At 36.3% G+C, this 19,618-nt stretch overlaps 1 protein-coding gene across 1 annotated transcript in view; it reads right to left on the bottom strand.

The window, feature by feature from the left end:
• Positions 1 to 19,618, bottom strand: part of LOC107587306 (zinc finger matrin-type protein 4-like) — an 82,826-nt gene that overhangs the window by 15,319 nt on the left and 47,889 nt on the right. Inside the window, exon 4 of the mRNA XM_016275022.1 lies at positions 12,031 to 12,187. Coding sequence (XP_016130508.1) covers positions 12,031 to 12,187 — 157 coding nt within the window. The remainder of the gene's footprint in view (positions 1 to 12,030; positions 12,188 to 19,618) is intronic.

The following is a 19,618-nucleotide window of genomic DNA, read 5'->3' as shown; positions in this document are numbered from 1 at the left end:
AACAAACATCACAGGAAATGTCACTTGCAGCATTACCGTCTCCATTTCTCAGTGAAATGCACATGCCACAAAAACAAAGAAAACATTTTTGATTTTGTCCATCTTATTACTGTTTCAAAGGCTTACCATGAAAAATATTCTATATGTTTGTCACAACATGGATTTCTAGAGAAAAATGAATTTAAGTAACTTAGATAAAAGTTGTTCGAATAGGTGAGGGTTGACTGTTTTGATTTGAATAGCTTACATCACAAGTGGCGGACTATCAGTTTAAAAGCATGCAATATTGCCATTTCTAATCAAATTGTCCACCAACTGTTTGTTTTTTTATTCATTTGCCAAAGCCAAGTTTTACTCTCATTTGGAGCTTTCAGAGAGTGAATTTGGACCTGTTTGCAATCCAGATAGCTTGAGGATTTTTGGATTTTCTATAAGTACATGCTCAGACAACTCACATAAATTATTCCCAGCTATGTGATGACATTTTACTACTTGGATAACTCAATGAATCAAAGAAAAATATGTGTCTTATTCTTGTTCACTGCACTGATTCTGGTTGGAAATTCTTTCTGATCTTGACAGCAACAACACAATCACTGGGACTTTACTTATCCTTCTGTTTAGATATGTCCTAAGTATCTTAGATTTTATATTTTTATGCATGTGTATTTTATTCACATCTCACTTTTATTATCTGTGTGTTGTTGTTGTCTCCGTGTACTGGAAGCTTGTGACACTATAACAAATTCCTTGTATGTGCAAACATACTTGGCAATAAAGCTCTTTCTGATTCTGATTCTCTTCTTCATAACTAACAAGCTGTTGTCACTGACTTTATCAGGAAGGTGATGATTTGCATTGTGTCCGACAGTCCTGCGTCTGACCCCCCCCACACAAAGCCAAGCTTCTTTACTCATTTACTGTATACTTATGCATTTTCATGCATGGATGGCGGCATCACCACAGAGCATAAAGAATAAACACAAAACACACCAGAGAATCATAATGCCGGGCCTAACAATCGGTTTTAACACCTCAGTGGCTGTCCACTCTGCCATGGACAATGTTTACAAAAGCTCTGTTCAACCTTGACATCACATCCCATTATTTGGCAGAAGGGACAATCGGAGAGAATGAGAGTGAACTGAACCAATATCTTTGACAGTTTGTTCACATTTACACTGACTGCTCTAAACTGTTCTTCAGCCTTATTTGCAACTTTATATATGATTTGATACATGAACAAATGTTGCCTTGACAATAAACAAAATGTCAAAAGTGCAAGGCAAATACAAATTTAATAAAAGTGACAGTAAAATAAAACACATAATGTGTAATTCATAAAACTCCCTTAAGCCCTTGCTGCAGTTATTGGAGTATCTGACAGACTCTTGCAGTATAACACTATGGATATTGGCAGAATCTGGCACCTGCACTGAAACATTGGAGTACTGATTTACAAGCTCAGGGGTTTAAAGAATGTCATCCATCAAAAGGAAAAACATGAAAGTTTCTAGTTTCGTACAAACACAAGACCAAGACCATCCTTGTACAATGCAAGAGAGCTGAGTTTTATACCGGGTCACCAAGCTTTTTGACATTATTGGTTACACTTTACTTGAAGGGGTGTGCATAAGACTGACATGACACCTTCATAATCATGACATGACACATGCCATGAATATGAAGGTTTTTTATGCATGTTTATGACAACTGTCATTAAGTGTCATTCACTCAGTTATGTAATTTTTAATGCAAAGATGACATTGTTTGAGATGTCTTTGTTATGGGCTATGGTTAGGGGTAAGGGTAGGGGTAGGGTTAGGTCAAATAATGTCATATTTGCATTAAAAATGACATAACTGAGCGAATGACACTTAATGACAGTTGTCATAAACATGCATAAAACCTCCTTCATATTTATGTCATGTGTCATGTCATGATTATGAAGGTGTCATGTCAGTCTTATGCACACCCCTTCAAGTAAAGTGTTACCACATTATTTACTAGATTATTTGCACTTGTGAGTTATGTGTCACATGGTGACCACTTACTACCAGTTCCTTGCTTTAATATTGTCACTGTCACTGTGTTTTGTGTGTGGAATAGAATATGCGGAGCTGAATGCCCTGATTCATTGTTATATGTGTGTACTAAAATGCCATGTATTCTTGTTCTGCAGGGACCATCGTTATAAAACATTGCTCACATGTCATTCACAAAAAGTTGGATAGCCAGTCTGCTTGTGTGACAGTTCACTTGTTTGGTGAATCATTCTAAAATATCAGAATTTAAAATAACTCTTTTCTATTTCAATTATACTTAAAAAAGTAATTTATCCCTGAGATGGCAAAGCTGAATTTTCAGCAGCCATTATTCCGGACTTCAGTGTCACATGATCCTTCAAAAATCATTTGAATATACTCATCTGATGCTCAAGAGACATATCTTATATTTATTAATCTTGAAAACAGTTGAGCTGCTTCATATTTTGTGAGATAAATTTCTTCAGGATTATTTGAGGAATAGAAAGTTCAAAAATAGCATTTATTGTAAACAGAAATCTTTTATAACATTATACATATCTTTACTTTTACTTTTGAATAAAAAAGACTTACTGACCCCAAACTTTTGAACAAATATATACACTACCTTTCATGAAGTCCTTCCAGAAATATCACCATCACTCACCATCACTAGTCTCCCAATGCAGACGGCAATGTCTCACCCAATGTAATTACTGCAACCAGACTTCTGCCTTAACAGTCCTTCTGTACTGCTCAAATTAAATTTGGTGCCACAGGCCTGTGACACTGAAGTCGTTCATTACCGCTATCTCAGTTTTACTTAATGTTCTCATGGTCACCGGGGTGGCCACAACCTTGTTCATGACTGTTACTCCTAGCTCTTTTTTGGGAATGAAACCAGCTCTTTTACATTATTTTAGTGTATCATTAGCACCTTACTGTCCACTCCCCCACTGTGCCTCTTATTCACAAGCTCAGGGAGGAGCAATGAGCATGTCTTGATCCCCAGAAGGCAGAAGCACCTCCATCCTTCCATTTATTTGCTGCCCTTTGCCTACTGCAGCATAAAAGCATTTTAAAATCGCTTAGAAGGCTCCCGAGTATCACTGGTTAAGGAGAGGCTATTTCTATTATATATATGACAGAAATGGAATTAGGGAAAGAGGAAGGGATAGCAGGTTGAAAAAAACAACAACAACAAACACGTTCATAAAAGCACTGACTGAAATAATTTCAAGTCTCTCACATTCTAAAAAAATCAGTTCATGGCCACTGCTGCAGTGAAAAAGATTCCCCGGCAATGTGCTTCCTGTCTCCTTTATAACAAACAATATTCTGACACCAGCAGGCAGGAGATTTCAAACATTAATGAGATTCTGTGGGAGGAAATAACAAAAAAAACTTCAGGTAATTCCAGGTGACAGTTTAGGCAATAAGGGAAGAGTCATCTATCAGGAGATTTACTGCAGGCACAAAGACAGCTACTGGATTTGGGTGACATAAATATGGAGAGGGACTTTCTAAGAGATCATTCATCCAAGCATACAGCCTGCACAAGTCATATGCACAAAACTTTGTGTGATTCCTTAGCGACAACTGTTGCGTGTTGTTAGGTCTGAGTAAACCCACACGTCTACATACTTTTATCACATTTAATTGTGGGGGAAAACATGCAAAATATCTGAAATATTTAGAAAGCGAACATGCAAGGTGCAGGCTGTAGCGAATCAGCTCAAAGGGGAAATATGAATAAGTAATCATAACTAGTTATAATCATTTATAAATATTTAGATCCGCTGTAAGCATTCATTTGACCTCTCAGTGTCAACTGTCTGTTAATTCTAAGAACGTTAATTTCCTGGTTAAGGAAAATAACTTTCTTACTGTACAATACTACTCAGAGCATGTAGCAAAAATCTGCATGATTAGGGACTCCAGTTATGAGCAAACAATGAACAACGTCAAGTGTGATACAAGTAAGACTTTATTAACTACATAAACACTTAAACTAGTCTAACATACACATACACACACACACACACACAATTAATCACTCATACAGGGGAAAGGGCAAATGAGACTTGATGTTCTGACTCGATGGTGATTGGGAGTTTCTTCCCAGTGAAAAGTGAAAAAGAGCTAGGAGAGACATCAGCTGAGATCCTAGGATCTTTGGTGAATGGAAAGTCAAGGCCGAAGCCTGGAGAAAGAAGAAACTCCCAATCAGTCAGAACATCTTTGGAGTTCATCACTCTTCAAACCCGGAAGAAGGTGATCGCGACTCCTACACCACCGAACCTCCAAACCATCATCAAGACTTTCATCCGAGACTGCATCCGTACGCTCGTTCCAGGCCAAGGCAACGCAAGTATCGTACATTTAAATAAACAAACTTAGGGTGTCCTTAGGAGAGTTCTAGCTCACATCCTCATCTTCTCAGAATCTAACAGAACTGCCGACTGACTGGCTATGTGTTGGAGCCCGACAGGCATGCCTGCACCGGCTCAGGCTCCAACACGCTTCTTAATAGAAGAAGAACAACAAGAAAAAAAGGCGGAACTGTGCGTGAGTCTTTTATGGTCTGAGAAGATTGACGCCTCTCAGGATGGGCTTGTCCAATGAGAAAGGCTGAAATTCCAAGCGGGAGGTTGGAAATACTGGGAAGTTTTATGACTCTTTGTCTCCAATCATGGTATTTCGCATATGTAATTCGATTGGGTGTTGATGCACAAACTAGTAAAGATTCTTAGAATATGTTGCATAGGTATCAGCATGTAATATGCACTCTCAATCAGATCATCCAAAGATGAATTTATAGAGACCAAACATGATATAGGTGAGGTTATATTAACTAGTTGTCTATCATAACATGCATAAAAAACAGTATACAATTCAAAAGACAATATACACGAACAGTAATGGTATACACAATGTCCTGAGGAGATGTGTGTTCATTCACAGAAAGGTTTTCCTATGAATGAATTAGAGAAGAGTCCATTTTTACTGTGCATTATGTGTCTTTCCTATGAAAAATGTAGTGAGAGGGAGAACTCTCAACATGCCATTAAGTCGTAAAGTGTATCTGGTCTAGCAAAGGTGTCGTGGTTTCCATGGTGACCAGGGGCCTGGTGTCGTTTGCAGACATCCTGGCACCCAGTATGTTTATTGGGTGAGGGGTCTGTGACTATTTGTTAATCTAATGAATAATTGATTTGTTAAATCTAATGAAAAACGGTGTGTCTGATTGGTCCATTCGCTACAAGGCGATGTGTGTATAATGCTAGAAATGATGCTTTGTCAAATGTCACAGTTGTAGATTACAGGCCTAGGTATGAAGATTATGCTGCCTTTACATGTTACCTGATTTATTGTAAAATTTGTAAGCTATATAATTTCTGACTCAGAAGTTGCACTTGAAAAAAAAAATCATTATGACTTGATTTTTCAATTTTTTTCCCAAATACAAATTGTCATATACATTTACACATATCAGAAAGCATTTGATGCATATTATAAATTTTTTACACAGAAAAAAACAAACAAAAAGAAAACAAAGCACTGAATATAATTGAATATAAAGCTACATCTCTGCAAATTTACTTTGTGTTATTTGTCTTATTTACATTCTAATTAAATTCATAATACATTTATGCACAAAACATGCAAGAGCCTTATAAACAGTTTTAGTGTGCAAAAAAATGACCAAAACCACTGAATATGCATTTCACACGCAATCTTATCCTAATGCAGTGAAGGTGTATAGCTTGAGAGATTCCATTTCTGGATCAACCAAAACAGGATCAAAGGCCCCCCCCCCCCCCTTTTTTTTTAAATCCTTGCAGTTATCTGCTTTTCTCTCTAAAAAATCCTTGCAGGAGTTTCTGTAGAATTTTCTCACTGCTGAATCTCATCTAGTCCCCTCCTTTGTACAAGCAGGCAATTTTTGGCCACATACACTATTTGAGCTATTTTACAACATAATACTGCCTTACAATAAAAAAACAAAACAAATGGAAATTATAATTATAATTATATTTAAATTATAATTAGGTAGCCTGCCCAGTTTCCACAATAAACTGCTGCATATCTAGTCTAGACACACACACACACAAACAAAATAGAATTTTCCCATATTTACCAAAGGCAAATATGTTTATTGTAGTAACAGGAATCATAAGCAACCAGACCTGACTGCAAACCACCCTGCGGAGTAATTTAATAAGATTGATGTAGTACCCTTAAATGTCATGTATAAATAAACAAATGTACATGTAGGTCAATAAACACAGCCTTTCAGTGGTTTCTCATTTGTCTTACTGAATACAAAAGAGGAGGAGGAGGAGGAGAAAGAGACAGGATGTTTTGTGTTATTGGCTGATTTCTGGCTGAAACAATAGTGTTTCCCAGGAGATGAGCTGTGCTCAGGTCACTGGCTTCACTCAGCCGCGTCACTTATGTGTGTTATGCAGAAATCAATAAGAGTGGCCTGTGAATGCCCTGGTTTTATTTCACAAACTGCGGAGGAGCCACTAAGATACACATCACACAATACAAGCTAACTTCTTAAAACCATCATCAAGTATTAAATTACTTGCATGCACATTTACTTGATCTATTAAGCTATTCAAAAATACCTTACATTTTAACTGAAAGACAGTGACTTGAATATACATCTTCTATTTTCAATTTCTAAAAAAAAGCTTAAAGGGGTCATATGACGTTGCTAAAAAGAACATTATGTTGTGTATTTGCAGCGTCACACACGGCGGGCTTGAGTGAGCGGAGGCCAGCGGCCTTGAGAATCCACTGCGCAAAGTTGATGTATTTCCTCAGCGACCAGCACGGATCAGCTCTAGGCATGATGAAGCGGATATCGTCCTCTTTTGGAAGGGCAAACAAAGTAGTTTCGCTTTCACAACTAAACACAGAGCATCTCCACAACATGGCGCCGGCAGCAACAACAATACTACAGCGGGAATAAAAGTTACGTCTTCTTTCTTTGCATGACCATTTGGGTGGCGTTATGCAAATCTTCCCACACAGTGATGTAGATATGTGGGGGCATGTTTAAACAAGTCGTTTTAGGAAGGCGTGGACAAGTCTTAACTTTTATAAAGAATATCTCTTTGGATTTGAGACTTTAGTCTTTGCAACTTTACAGATCTTCTTTATGCACCAAGAGCTTGTATCACTCCAAAGAGAAAGGAAAAATTTAAATCGCATCATATGACCCCTTTAAAGTCACAATGTGACTGTTATATGATTTTTATAAAAAGCCAACCTAGATTTTGGCTTTTTTATAAAAAGGCAAGGTTAGTTCAGATCAAACAGTAATCCCAAGAAAACTTTGTTATAAGAATTCATTATAAAATCAAATTAAACCAACACGAATACAAAGATTACATTTATAAGAATTCGGCATTTGTGTTTCGAACTAGATTTTTAAAAGATTTCTTGATCTCAAACTCTTAGACATCATTATTTGTAATTGACCTGGAACAGACTTTGAGATCACGTCAACATTCCAATTCTGAACTTCAATAATAAACTATACATTCAAATATCACTTAATTACGGAAGTTCTAAGCGGCCATGCAATATATATTTTTTCCTTCTTGTTTTCTCATTATCTTGACATAACAGGAGTTGTTTTCTCATTATAACGACTTAATTTTCTCATGATCTCGACATAACGGGAGTTGTTTTCTCATTATAACGACTTAATTTTCTCATGATCTCGACATAACGGGAGTTGTTTTCTCATTATAACGACTTCATTTTCTCGTGATCTCGACATAACAAAAGTTGTTCTCCAAGTTACAAAACTGCGCCAACAGGTGGCACTATTGACCTGAATATAACTGATGGGGTGTTGTAGGCTATATCCACTTTACTGTACGCGTTTGGGATAGAATAGGACCTTCCTCGTGATCGCTATAATTTGTGCAGTATTGTTCATTACTGACATTTAATTCATTCATAAATGTAAAATGCTTGAATCAATATGAATATTTTGTGTGTTAAGTTCTTGCTAGATGCATGAGTTTCACCAACGCGTTCTGTGTCATAAAATAACTGCTTATTAAAACCCAGGTTGACGTCACTGTATTCTGTTTGCACCTATATCTTTACTTGTGCTTCTTTGAGGTACATGATTGTAAGTTAATAAGCGGGGATGTTCTATTTATCTACAGTAGGACAGGCTTCAACGACTTAGGCTATTTGTAATGTGCCTCTTTTCCTTATTATTAATCTTTATCGTTAATCATTAAATGTATATTGATAAGAAATGTGATTTATATGTAAAGTGTATAGGCTAATTTAATTCAGTGATGTTCTACAGTGTTGTCGAGATAACAAGAAAATTAAGTCGTTATAACGAGGAAACAACTCGTTATGTCGAGATAACGAGAAAATTAAGTCGTTATAACGAGAAAACAACTCTCGTTATGTCGAGATAACGAGAAAATTAAGTCGTTATAACCAGAAAACAAGAAGGAAAAAAATAATAATGCATGGCCGCTTAGAACTTCCGTACTTAATAGATAATCTTTCTCTCTAAAATGCTTCTCTAAAAACACTTTTAGAGACACCAGCACTTCTTTTTTTTTTGAAGCGACACTGCAACATGTTTACAGTTTGTCCCCAGATTGCCAGGGCACTGAAAAGCTTACTGAGTTTCAAGAGAACTCCTCTCTGCTCAGTTAAGCTGGGCCAGAGCTAGTCTGTCTCAGTATGCCACATGTCAGAGGGATTGATGGTCTGCCTCAATCCCCTCGGAGTGGGACACAAGCCTCGTCTGTCTCTAGCCATAAGACGCAGATGGCACAGCTAGTTATAGTTAAGTAAGAGAAAACATGGGAGAAAAAAGGAGAGAGAGAGAGAGAGAGAGAGAGAGAGAGAGAGAGAGAGATAAAGAGAGAGAGAGAGAGAGAGCAAAGAAAAAAACAAGACTACAGTGGTAATACATTTTAAGCCAGATATGCTACATAGCCTTGCATTTTTGCATTTACTGTGAAAAGAATGAAACTGAATTTTAAATTAACATGGCAACACACAAGACCATTAAACAATAATTTGCACCATGAGGTTGATAAGTAATGGATAAATGTGCAATCATTATCAAAAATAAGCCCATTCAGGGTGATAAGGACAAGGAGTTTATTTTAATAGTAATATTAAATAAAAAATTCTAAAACAAAAAAAAATAATACAAATAATAATAATGGTAAATATTTATTGTTTTAGATATTTTATAACAACAACGACAATAATAATAATAATAATCTACTATTAGTTTTTACTTAGAGGTTTTATAATCATTAAATTGATTTTATTATAATAAATGTGTAATATTTGAAAAAGCATAAGCAGAATTATTATAATAAAATATGAATACATCTAAATGAAAAGTAATTTTTAATATTTATATTGATTTAATAATTACAATAATAAATATCAATTTATTTTATTTCGATATTTTATAATAAATATATTTTTAATAATAATAATAAAATATTATCATTACTTTTTATTTAGATGTATTTTTACTTTGTTTTTATTATAATAATTATGAATATGTTTTAAATAGTATACATTATAATAATAAAATCAATGTAATTATAAAAATACGTCTATATAATAATAATAATTTATTATTATTAGTTTTTATTAAGTGGAATTTTTTATCATTAAATGTATTTAATTGTTATAATAAATGTGTAATATTTGTGTAAAAATCATAAGCATAATTATAATAAAAATAATAAAATATAAATACATCTACATAAAATAATTGTTTATATTAATAACATTAATGATTATAATAATAAATATTACTAGTTCTTTTATCTAGATATTCTATAATAATAATAAAATATTATTACTTTAGTTAGATGTATTTTTATTTACTGTTTTTATTATAATTATAATTGTTTTTCAAATATTATACATTTATTGTAATAATAAAATCAATGTAATCATAAAAATAACAATACATAATTCTAAATATTATAATTGTATTTAGATGTATTTTATCATTAAATTATTTTTTTATTATAATAAATGTGCAATATTTGGCAAATCATAATCGAAATTATTATAATAAAATACAAAATACATCTAAATAAAAAGTAATAATATTTTTTATACTTTATATTATTAATAATAATAATATCCGACAGGATACACAGTGGTTATCATCCACTAGTCTGCCTTGTATTCCCAATAGATTACATCAATTTGACATAGATAGTGGACAGACTGTGGCTCCATCTCAAGCGTTAGAATTGTGTAATTGATCCTAAACACTGGATGTGATGTGGTGGGCCTCCTAACTATGCCATATGCGGCACAGCTGTCCAGTGACGAGTGTAATTAATAAACAGATTGGGCATTTGGAGGCACAGCCAGTAGGAAAGCTGGTGACTAATGGATGCTGAACGGAACTGAAAGCCAGTCTCTCTCTCCATTGGCTGAAATGGAAATGACGCATGAAGCCTCTCTCTACTGTACACACTGTATATCCTTTGTGCATCCTCCTACAGGCGAAGGATTTCTGAGAGCCCACAGATCCCCGAGTGTTTCCTGCTCATTCTGCCTCAATCCACTCGGAGTGGGACACAAGCCTCGTCTGTCTCTAGCCATCAGACGCAGATGGCACAGCTAATGATGGCATCAGTCAGTGACAGGAAACATGGGAGGAACAAGGGGAGAGAGAGAGAGAGAGAGAGAGAGAGAGAGAGAGAGAGATAGAGAGAGAGAGAGAGAGAGAGCAAAGAAAAAAACAAGACTACAGTGGTAATACATTTTAAGCCAGATATGCTACATAGCCTTGCATTTAATTATTAATATTATTATTATTATTATTAATAAATAATTAATTAATTAATAAATTAATATAATTATTATTAAAGGCTAATATTAAAACAAAAATGATTATACAAAAAATTATAATAATAATAACAACAATAATAAATGTACTATTTATTTTATTTAGATATGTTATAATAATAATAATAAAAATAATGTATTATTACTTTATTTAGATGTATTTTTATTTTATTATTTTTATTATAATAATAAAATACATTTAATTATAAAAGTACCTCTATATAATTATAATAATAACAATAATAATACATCTCACAGAATAAACAGTGGTTTTCATCCACTAGTCTGCCTTGTATCCACATTAGATTACATCAGTTTGACACAGATAGTGGACAGACTGTGGCTCCATCTCAAGCGTTAGAATTGTGTAATTGATCCTAAACACTGGATGTGATGTGGTGGGCCTCCTAACTATGCCATATGTGGCACAGCTGTCCAGTGAAGAGTGTAATTAATAAACACATTGGTCATTTGGAGGCACAGCCAGTAGGAAAGCTGGTGACTAATGGATGCTGAATGGAACTGAGAGCCAGTGTAGTCCTCTCTCCATTGGCTGAAATCGAAATGACACACGAAGCCTCTCTCTACTGTACACACTGTATATCCTTTTTTCATCCTCCTACAGGCAGAGGATTTATGAGAGCCCACAGATCCCTGAGTGTTTCCTGCTAATTTTTGGCAGGTCGCTATTGTGCTGTAAACAGGTCAGAAACCTAAAATGCACAGCAAAGCACTGCATCATAGAAACCTAATGCAAGAATGAACACAGACATGAATACAAATATGCAGACAGTGTGATAACAGTATTCTCAAACTCACTGCTTTCATTTGGCTGCTTCTGTAAAGCTCCTTTTACAAAGTCACAGACAGACGCATACACATTCTTCCGCCTTATTTTTATGTCAATTACCCCTGTAAGCAAGTAGGCGGTGAGCACTGATGTGCAGTGCAAGACTGTGAGTGTCCGGCTCTTTCAAACGCCTGCCCTGATCCTCCAGCCACATGCAGTCATCTCCGACAGATCTCCTCATATATCAATACCCTCCTGGAGTTTTTGAAACTTTTTAATGCTTCGTGTGTGCATGTCTGTGTTTGTGTGTCTAACACATACCTTTAGCTGTTATGGCAGGCTGTTCCCCCAGCAGAAGCTTGAGCCTCTTAGCATGGATCTTGCCTTGGTAATGAGACTGCGCTACCACCGCTGAAGTAAAGGACATGTTACACAGTGTACAGCACTTGTTTTTATCCACATCTCCCTCCTCATTCCCCTGCAACACATCAGACACATTTATCACGGTCAGAATGTCAGACAGAGCAAGGGCATGGGGTTGAAAGAGGAAATCAAGAGCATAGCACAACATTTCTTGCAGCAGATTTTTTTCCTCCTAACCCCGGAGGTCAAACCCCTCATCAGCGCTTGAGGGTAAATGAGCTACAAATGTAACAGAGTGAAGAATGAGAGCGAGAGGGGGAGAAATGTCTCGGCTACTTTGGGATTGCTTATGTGGTTCCTGGTGGGATGCAAATGGAGGTGATTTACCAGTAATGGGGCCAGTTTGATTGAAATATCACAGGCAGAAATTGAGGAGTTCACCCACTGCCTGCTGTAAGACCTATTTCATATTTTACATCAAATACGCAGAGCCGATCCTCCCTATATGCAAAATACGCAACTCCGTTGGGCCCCTGAAACACCAGGGGGCCCCCTTGCTCTCAAAGATGATTTAATTTTAGTTTCATTTTTTTATTTGGCCAGCGGTTATGAAAACATGAATAATCATTTCTTTTAATGCGGTGCGCTGTCACCCTTTCTACGTAAAAATCAGTCAAATCATGTAACGTGAATGTCGTACAGTCTTGCTCAAGACTTAAAAAACGAGTTGAAAGCGTACCGAGCCACGGAAGAGACACTGGTTCTCAAACGCTTTCCGCGAGCGCGATTCGAGACAGAGTGAAACACGTAAACGTTTCATTCATTCGTTCATAACCACTCATACCCCCCCCCCCAATTGTACCCATTCCGAATCGACTCAAATCACTTCTTACCCGAACCCAACATGCATTAAAATGAAAAAAAATTAAATAAAAACCCGACCCGAGAAAGACCTGATGAAATTAGTCCCGAGTTCGACCTAACCCGATGGCATTTATTTTCGAACCTGACTGGACTCAAACGTAAACGACATTGAAGTGTGCACAGCCTGCAGCCCCGCAGTCAGTAAAGAAAAATCCCGATGTCTTGCAGACTGATTTGTCCACTTCTTCATTACTTTGATTTATTGAACAATTATTAAATTTATTGTTACTTTATATTATTGCCTACTTGATGGATACAAGTTATTTATGAGTTCGGCTTTCAATTGTGACCAGTGGATTTGGAAAATAAACGTGATAGTTTGATAAAAATTTAATCGATAGCCGTTGTCTGCAACCTAATCTCCGGCGAAAGGCTTCTGCCCTGCATGAACACGCAGCATAATGAAGCGAGTGGATTTTTATAAGATATCTATAAGATGATTTCTGTGTACAAGATTACAAACGTACGCTCCTTTTCTATGTGCGTTCCTCACTTAACATGAACGTGCAAGTACACATCCGGGATAGTTTAAAAGAATTCGGGTCTTATCGGGTCCATTTGGAAAAAGCACATTTATTTTAAATTACCCGTGACCCGAGGTCGCTAATACCGAACCTGACCCGTGTCTGAGGCACTATTAGAAATTTTGTGCCCGAACCCGCTGGGGTCGGACTTTGGGTTTTCGAATCCAAGTGGACCCATGAAGACCTCTACTATGGAGCCATTTAATGACTGAGTTTATTTTCCCGGTGATACATTCATCATTATATGCTTGGGCTGGAGATCCAATAGAATTCACTTTTAGGGTTTCTCGTCTATACCAAAAAGCCAGCAATTACTGAACATTAGATATAAAAGTTCCATACAATATTGTGTGCTAAAAAAAAAACTAGAAATAAATCAAATTTTAAATGCCAATTTTAAGTCTATTAAGCATATTAGTGTAATAATGTATACTACAATTGAGGCATATAGATGACAATTAACAGTGTTAATAAATTATTAGTGTTATTAAATATTATTTTGAAGTTATTTAGCAGTTTTAAATTTATTTAAAAAATTATATTCCAAATAAACACTGTGCTTATAAATATAATGATTTGTTTCTTGAGCACCAAATCACATTAGAATTATTTCTGAAGGATCATGTGACCCTGAAGACTGGAGTAATGGCTGCTGAAAAATTCAGCTTTACCAAAAATAAATTACATTTTAAAATATATTAAAATAGAAAACACTTAAAATTGTAATATTATTTCAACATATTAGTTTACTGATCAATAATAAATAAAACATAGCTGCACTGTATTATCAAATGATAACTAGAATGCTGCCCTCTACAACACACCTGATTGATATCCCAACTGTTACCATGGATGAACCAACACCAATATCCCAAAAACAGAATTAAGGTGACAAACCTGATGAGATGTCTTTCTTTTTTTTGTTCATTACGCCTACTTTTCTCTCTTCCTTTCCCTAAAACACTGTAATTTTGTTAAGATTCCACTGTGAAATTTGCTAGTCTTTCGCCTTGTTAGATGTTCCTTACAGCCATTGTAGCTGTTAACTGTAATTACATGGAGAGACTTTATACTGATAGCAATCAAAAACAATGGTTGCCCTACAGCTCAGTTTCCAGCTCTTTGAATAAAACAAGGAGCTCATTTGCATGAATTTTTCAGCAATTTTGTTCCATTGCCACATGGAGCCTTGGACCATAGGAAGGGCAAGCTGGTATTACACATGTGAAGTGAAAACAGGCTTAGGTTGCACTTGGAGGCATTCTTACACAAGCATGTAAACGCACAAACTCACTCTCTGTCTGAGCAGGAAACTCAATCTGACTGCACTGACACTGTGCTTGAAGTATGTTAAAAGAGAGTGAGACAGCAATGAGGTCAGAATTCCTGAGTATGTACTAGGGGTTGAACGACGTCTGATTTTTTTGAAGTCGACTTTTATGTGATGAAAGTCGAGTCGAAGTCGACTAGTCGCTGATGACGTCATTAATGAACAAATAAGTCTGGAGCTGTGACAAACACCTTGTGCACAGCTATGGCATATGACACAGAGCTGCCCACACGGCTATTGCTCCTATAACAGCTTTTTTATCAGTTATTTTGTATTTGGGTCGTTATTTTTCTCACAAACGTGCATTCTCCCATTCAATTTCGAGCATCCAGTAATATAATCACACGTCTTGTGGAGCGCTTTCAGAATATGCATTTATTTGTCATTTGAACTGTTTGGAAACGGAGCGTAAATGTGGAAGTCCTTCAAAGATTTCTTATCCTGTTGCGCCCTCTATAGGACCAGCGACTAGTCGACGTCAAGCTTAAAGCATCATGGCAGAGCATTGAAGTTGACTAGTCGATTAGTCGGTGCAATCCCTAGTATGTACAAGTATGTTCTATACGTAGGAGATAGTATGTATTAAATACACTATCAGATACAGTACTACATTCGCCATGTTGGTTTTGTCCAAACTATGAAGCTATTTTTCTCAGTTCCAGTGTGGGTGTAGTTACTGCATTTTGGCTTTGTATTGGTCAGTATTACTTGCTTCATATATACTGCTTTTGCATAATGTGTAACGGGGAAGTATGCATTAAAGCTATTTTTGGTCTGCAGGTTGACCTACAGAAATTCATTGTTTTTTCTGTTTGTAAGGATCATGGAAGGCAAGCATTCTGGTAATGGAGGGAGCTAAACATAAAGCACACACCAACACAGCACTTCTCCAAATGACCTTGCTCTGTGCTCTAGTATGTGCACTGAACATTTAGTATATCCATTACCACATCACCTGCTCTGAAAAGCAGAATCTCTCACACAAGTCTTCGTACAGTGCATTCAGAATGCTGTGGTCTTTCTGCTGTAGTGACATTCACTATGTAATACAGCAAAATGAAATCACTGCCAAGGGCAAAACAGAATGACTCTCTATTAAAAGCAAATTTGATAAAGAACATAGGGAGGTCACCATGTTGCAAATTTACATCGGTTCAAAGTACTACAGTTTAATTGTTAAATTACGATGTCTGGTTGTTTTGGACATTATGAAAGTATGATTTTGATATGCACAATTGTGCAAATGATATGCATAAAGGTGCAAATTATCATCATGAAGCAAATTTGCAGTGGCTCAGAGTATTTCAACTGTTAAAATGGGTAATTTTTAGAGTTTGACTGTGTTATGATGCAATTAAAAAAAAAGAACTGCTAAAAGAAGAAAGACGTTCATGTGTCAATGTATTTTCTTAGAGCACATTCCTGGTTTTATTAACAAACAAACTTTTATTAAACAAAATGCTATAAACTGCATCAAAATGTTCTTCCTCTGAAACAACTTTCTTTGTCTGACATCACTTAGACCATGTGGACTCATTTGAACTAATTTCCAAATAGCTATTATGGGATTAAAGGCATTCTACTGTGTAGGCCAATCAATTCCCAATGTTGAACTATATATTTTCATGTTAACTGTCCTTTTTCACTTGAAAATACGTCAGATTATGGAAGTGAACTGTGTCATGTTTCCAATTCATGTTGCTTATAGATAAATGAAAAATAAATGCATATTTTTAAGCATGAAATCCAGAGTCTAAGGTATAACCCACAAACATGTGCATGCATGAACAATATTGATAACATTTTGAACCGAAAAATTACATCCAAGGCTCTTTAATAGGAAAACCAACAGAAAACCACTGACTCAGCTGTATCCCACAGATTTAATCTCCAATGTGATTCGTCAGATACAGTATGTGTGGCTCACTTTATTCTAAAAATTACACATCTGAATATACGTCTACGCAGCAATTCACAGCCTGTCACTAAGAAAGATGCATTGCTCTTCACCAAAACGGATTTGTGTCCATTTCATTTATGCAATAAAATAATCTTTTTTATCTGAAAGCCGTAAATTCACTTTTCTGTCAACACAAAACAGAGTGTCTTCAACAGAGCTTTACTCTTAAAATAATATCGGTGCAACTTCAATAAGCAAACAAGCAAAAAGCTTACTTATTGTTGTCCCTACATATTAAGGTTGGAGAGGAGAAAGTATTTTAAGTTACACACATCACTTTAACAGAAACAAATATATATATTCTTCAAACCAGGGGTGAACTGGGACAAAATTTCAGGCCGGGAAATCTCACACTCATCCAGGCCATCCCATACACCCACAACAAATTCTGAAACACAGACAACCCTATTAGCCTATTTGACCATCACATAAAAAGGTCTAAATCTTTAGTCGGGGCCGTGGAAAATAATTAAAGGTTGTCTCTTGAACTGCACCTTCACTTCCCTTTTCCTTTTCTTAATTTTCTCCAGTATCTCTCTCTCTCCCTTTTTTCTTGTACCTGTCACTTCTTCACCAGCAGGTCTACAGTTATTAACAGAACTGTGTCCAACTTGTTGCAAAACAACCACCTCACTGCAATTTGTTTGCACATAATATTGTTATTTCTCTTAAAATGACTTAAATACCCAAGATTTAACAAACCTATAATTCATACAAATATATTAAAACAAATTTTCTAAAGTGCCTTAGTGCCAAATTTTGTACATTGAAAAACCCTAATGCTGAACACAATATTGCATTTTGGGCTGACTCATATTTTTGTGTTGCTGTCTGCTCTAGCTCCCTCCCTTTCTATACAATAAATCCATGTGAATATCTGTCTGCTAAATTTATTAATGTAACTTTCCAATCAATAACGATGTCCTTTAGCACAGTATTCAGACTGATGATAATAATGGGGTGCTCCTGATAGCCTAACAGGTGCTAACAGTTTAACACTCAACTAGGTTAATAAAGACAAAACTACAGTAGCGTATTACAGATTAACCTGACCTGCACTTAAAGCCCTGCACAGGGCTGTGTTTCCCAAAAGCATTGTAAGCTTAAGTTGATCGTAGCTCCATTCTACGATGTGCTTAAGCTTACGATGCTTTTGGGAAACGCAGCCCAGGTCAGTAATTTCGTTACATTTAATTGCTTCTTCTGGCCGCTTCCTCTCCTTCCTCGAGTCCCGCGCATCGACTCTGTTCGGAACCGTTTGACTGATGCTCTGAACAAACGTGAAGCACAGCGCTGCCAGTCAAGACTAACCGATTCATGATTTAATATCGATTTATTAGCGAATGACAAAATTTATGGAAATTATCACTTTGGTACATTGGTAAGGCAAAAAATATATAAAAAATAAATACATAAAATAATAATAATAATAAACAGGGCAGCGGGCCAAATCAACCACCAGGCCACCGGGAATCGTCCTGGTGCTCCCGATGGCCAGCTGCAAACCACTGCATTTCAAAGAATTGCAACTATGACCTAGGAAGACAACATGCTCTTTAACTGTTTTTCTACTCAAGATTAATGCTTGGTGAATGCTTGTTTTCTAATGCAGCCTATTCACACACAACAATGAAGCCTCTTTGCATTCAACCTTCATCAGCTTCAGCGATGGCTAATCTTTTCTGAATGCATGCATGCATGCATGCCCATGAATAACTTTGCCAACTCTACTCAGTTTAGAGCATTTTTTCCCATTTTGGGTTTTAGCTTTTATTGATAGAGACAGTTGAGGGTAGACAGGAAATGAAGCAGGGAAAGAAAAGGCAGTGAGAGTGGGAACAGTACATGACACCATAGTCACTGCTCTACATGTCTGGAGCATTAACCACAACATCATGTTTTCAAAAAAATAAGTTTTCTTCATTCATAATTAGTATGAAGGTAAGATTTCAATTCATAAATTAGGATTAAATTCTATTCAAAGCAATTTATTGGCACGATAAAAGTGTTGCCAAAGCATAAAGTCTCTCACGTGCAATCAATTCAACCATATTAGTTTCATTTGCCACCCCCTCAGCTCTTGAGGATTTAAATGGAAGTGTTTTTGTTAAAATTTAAAAATTCTATTGTTAATGGTGTTATTTGTCACTTTTTACCTATTTTACAGTGTACTGCAGTATCATACTGCATATTCTTAAATTACCTTTACTTTGTACCTCATGGTGTCAACCACATTTGTGACCCTGGACCACAAAACCAGTCATAAGGGTACATTTTTGGAAATTGAGGTTTATGCATCAGCTGAGTAAATAAGCTTTTCCAATCATATATTTTTTGTTAGGATAGGACAATATTTGGCCGAGATACAACTATTTGAATATCTGGAATCTGAGGGTGCAGAGATACTGAGAAAATCGCCTTTAAAATTGTCCAAATGAAGTTCTTAGCAATGCATAGTACTAATCAAAAATTAAGTTCCCCTTCGGGAACTCGAGCTGCGTCGGAAAACGCTAGGGGAACGCCTTCAGCGATATCAAGCTCTGAATCATATGTGTAATCAGTCGAACGATGGGCGAGACGTCCGCGGCGGGTGACGTCATGACCAGGAAGCTTTAAAAGCACGTGAGGTGCCGCCGGCGCTAGCTTTCTGTCATTCAGCGAAGCTCTCTGTGTGTGTCAGTCACGATTTATGTTCTGTGAGTCTTATTTATTGTTGTCTGTCCAAAGTCTATAAGCTCCAGCTATGTCTAAGCTCATGCAAGGACAAAGCATTTCAAGGGCGAGAGCAGGCCACGTTGTAGGTTGTGT

The sequence above is a fragment of the Sinocyclocheilus grahami genome, unplaced genomic scaffold (assembly GCF_001515645.1).
Source record: "Sinocyclocheilus grahami isolate Dianchi unplaced genomic scaffold, SAMN03320097.WGS_v1.1 scaffold92.1, whole genome shotgun sequence".
Taxonomy (NCBI): domain Eukaryota; kingdom Metazoa; phylum Chordata; class Actinopteri; order Cypriniformes; family Cyprinidae; genus Sinocyclocheilus; species Sinocyclocheilus grahami.
The sequence above is the reverse complement of the archived record's forward strand: the minus strand, read 5'-3'. Positions and strand labels throughout refer to the sequence as shown.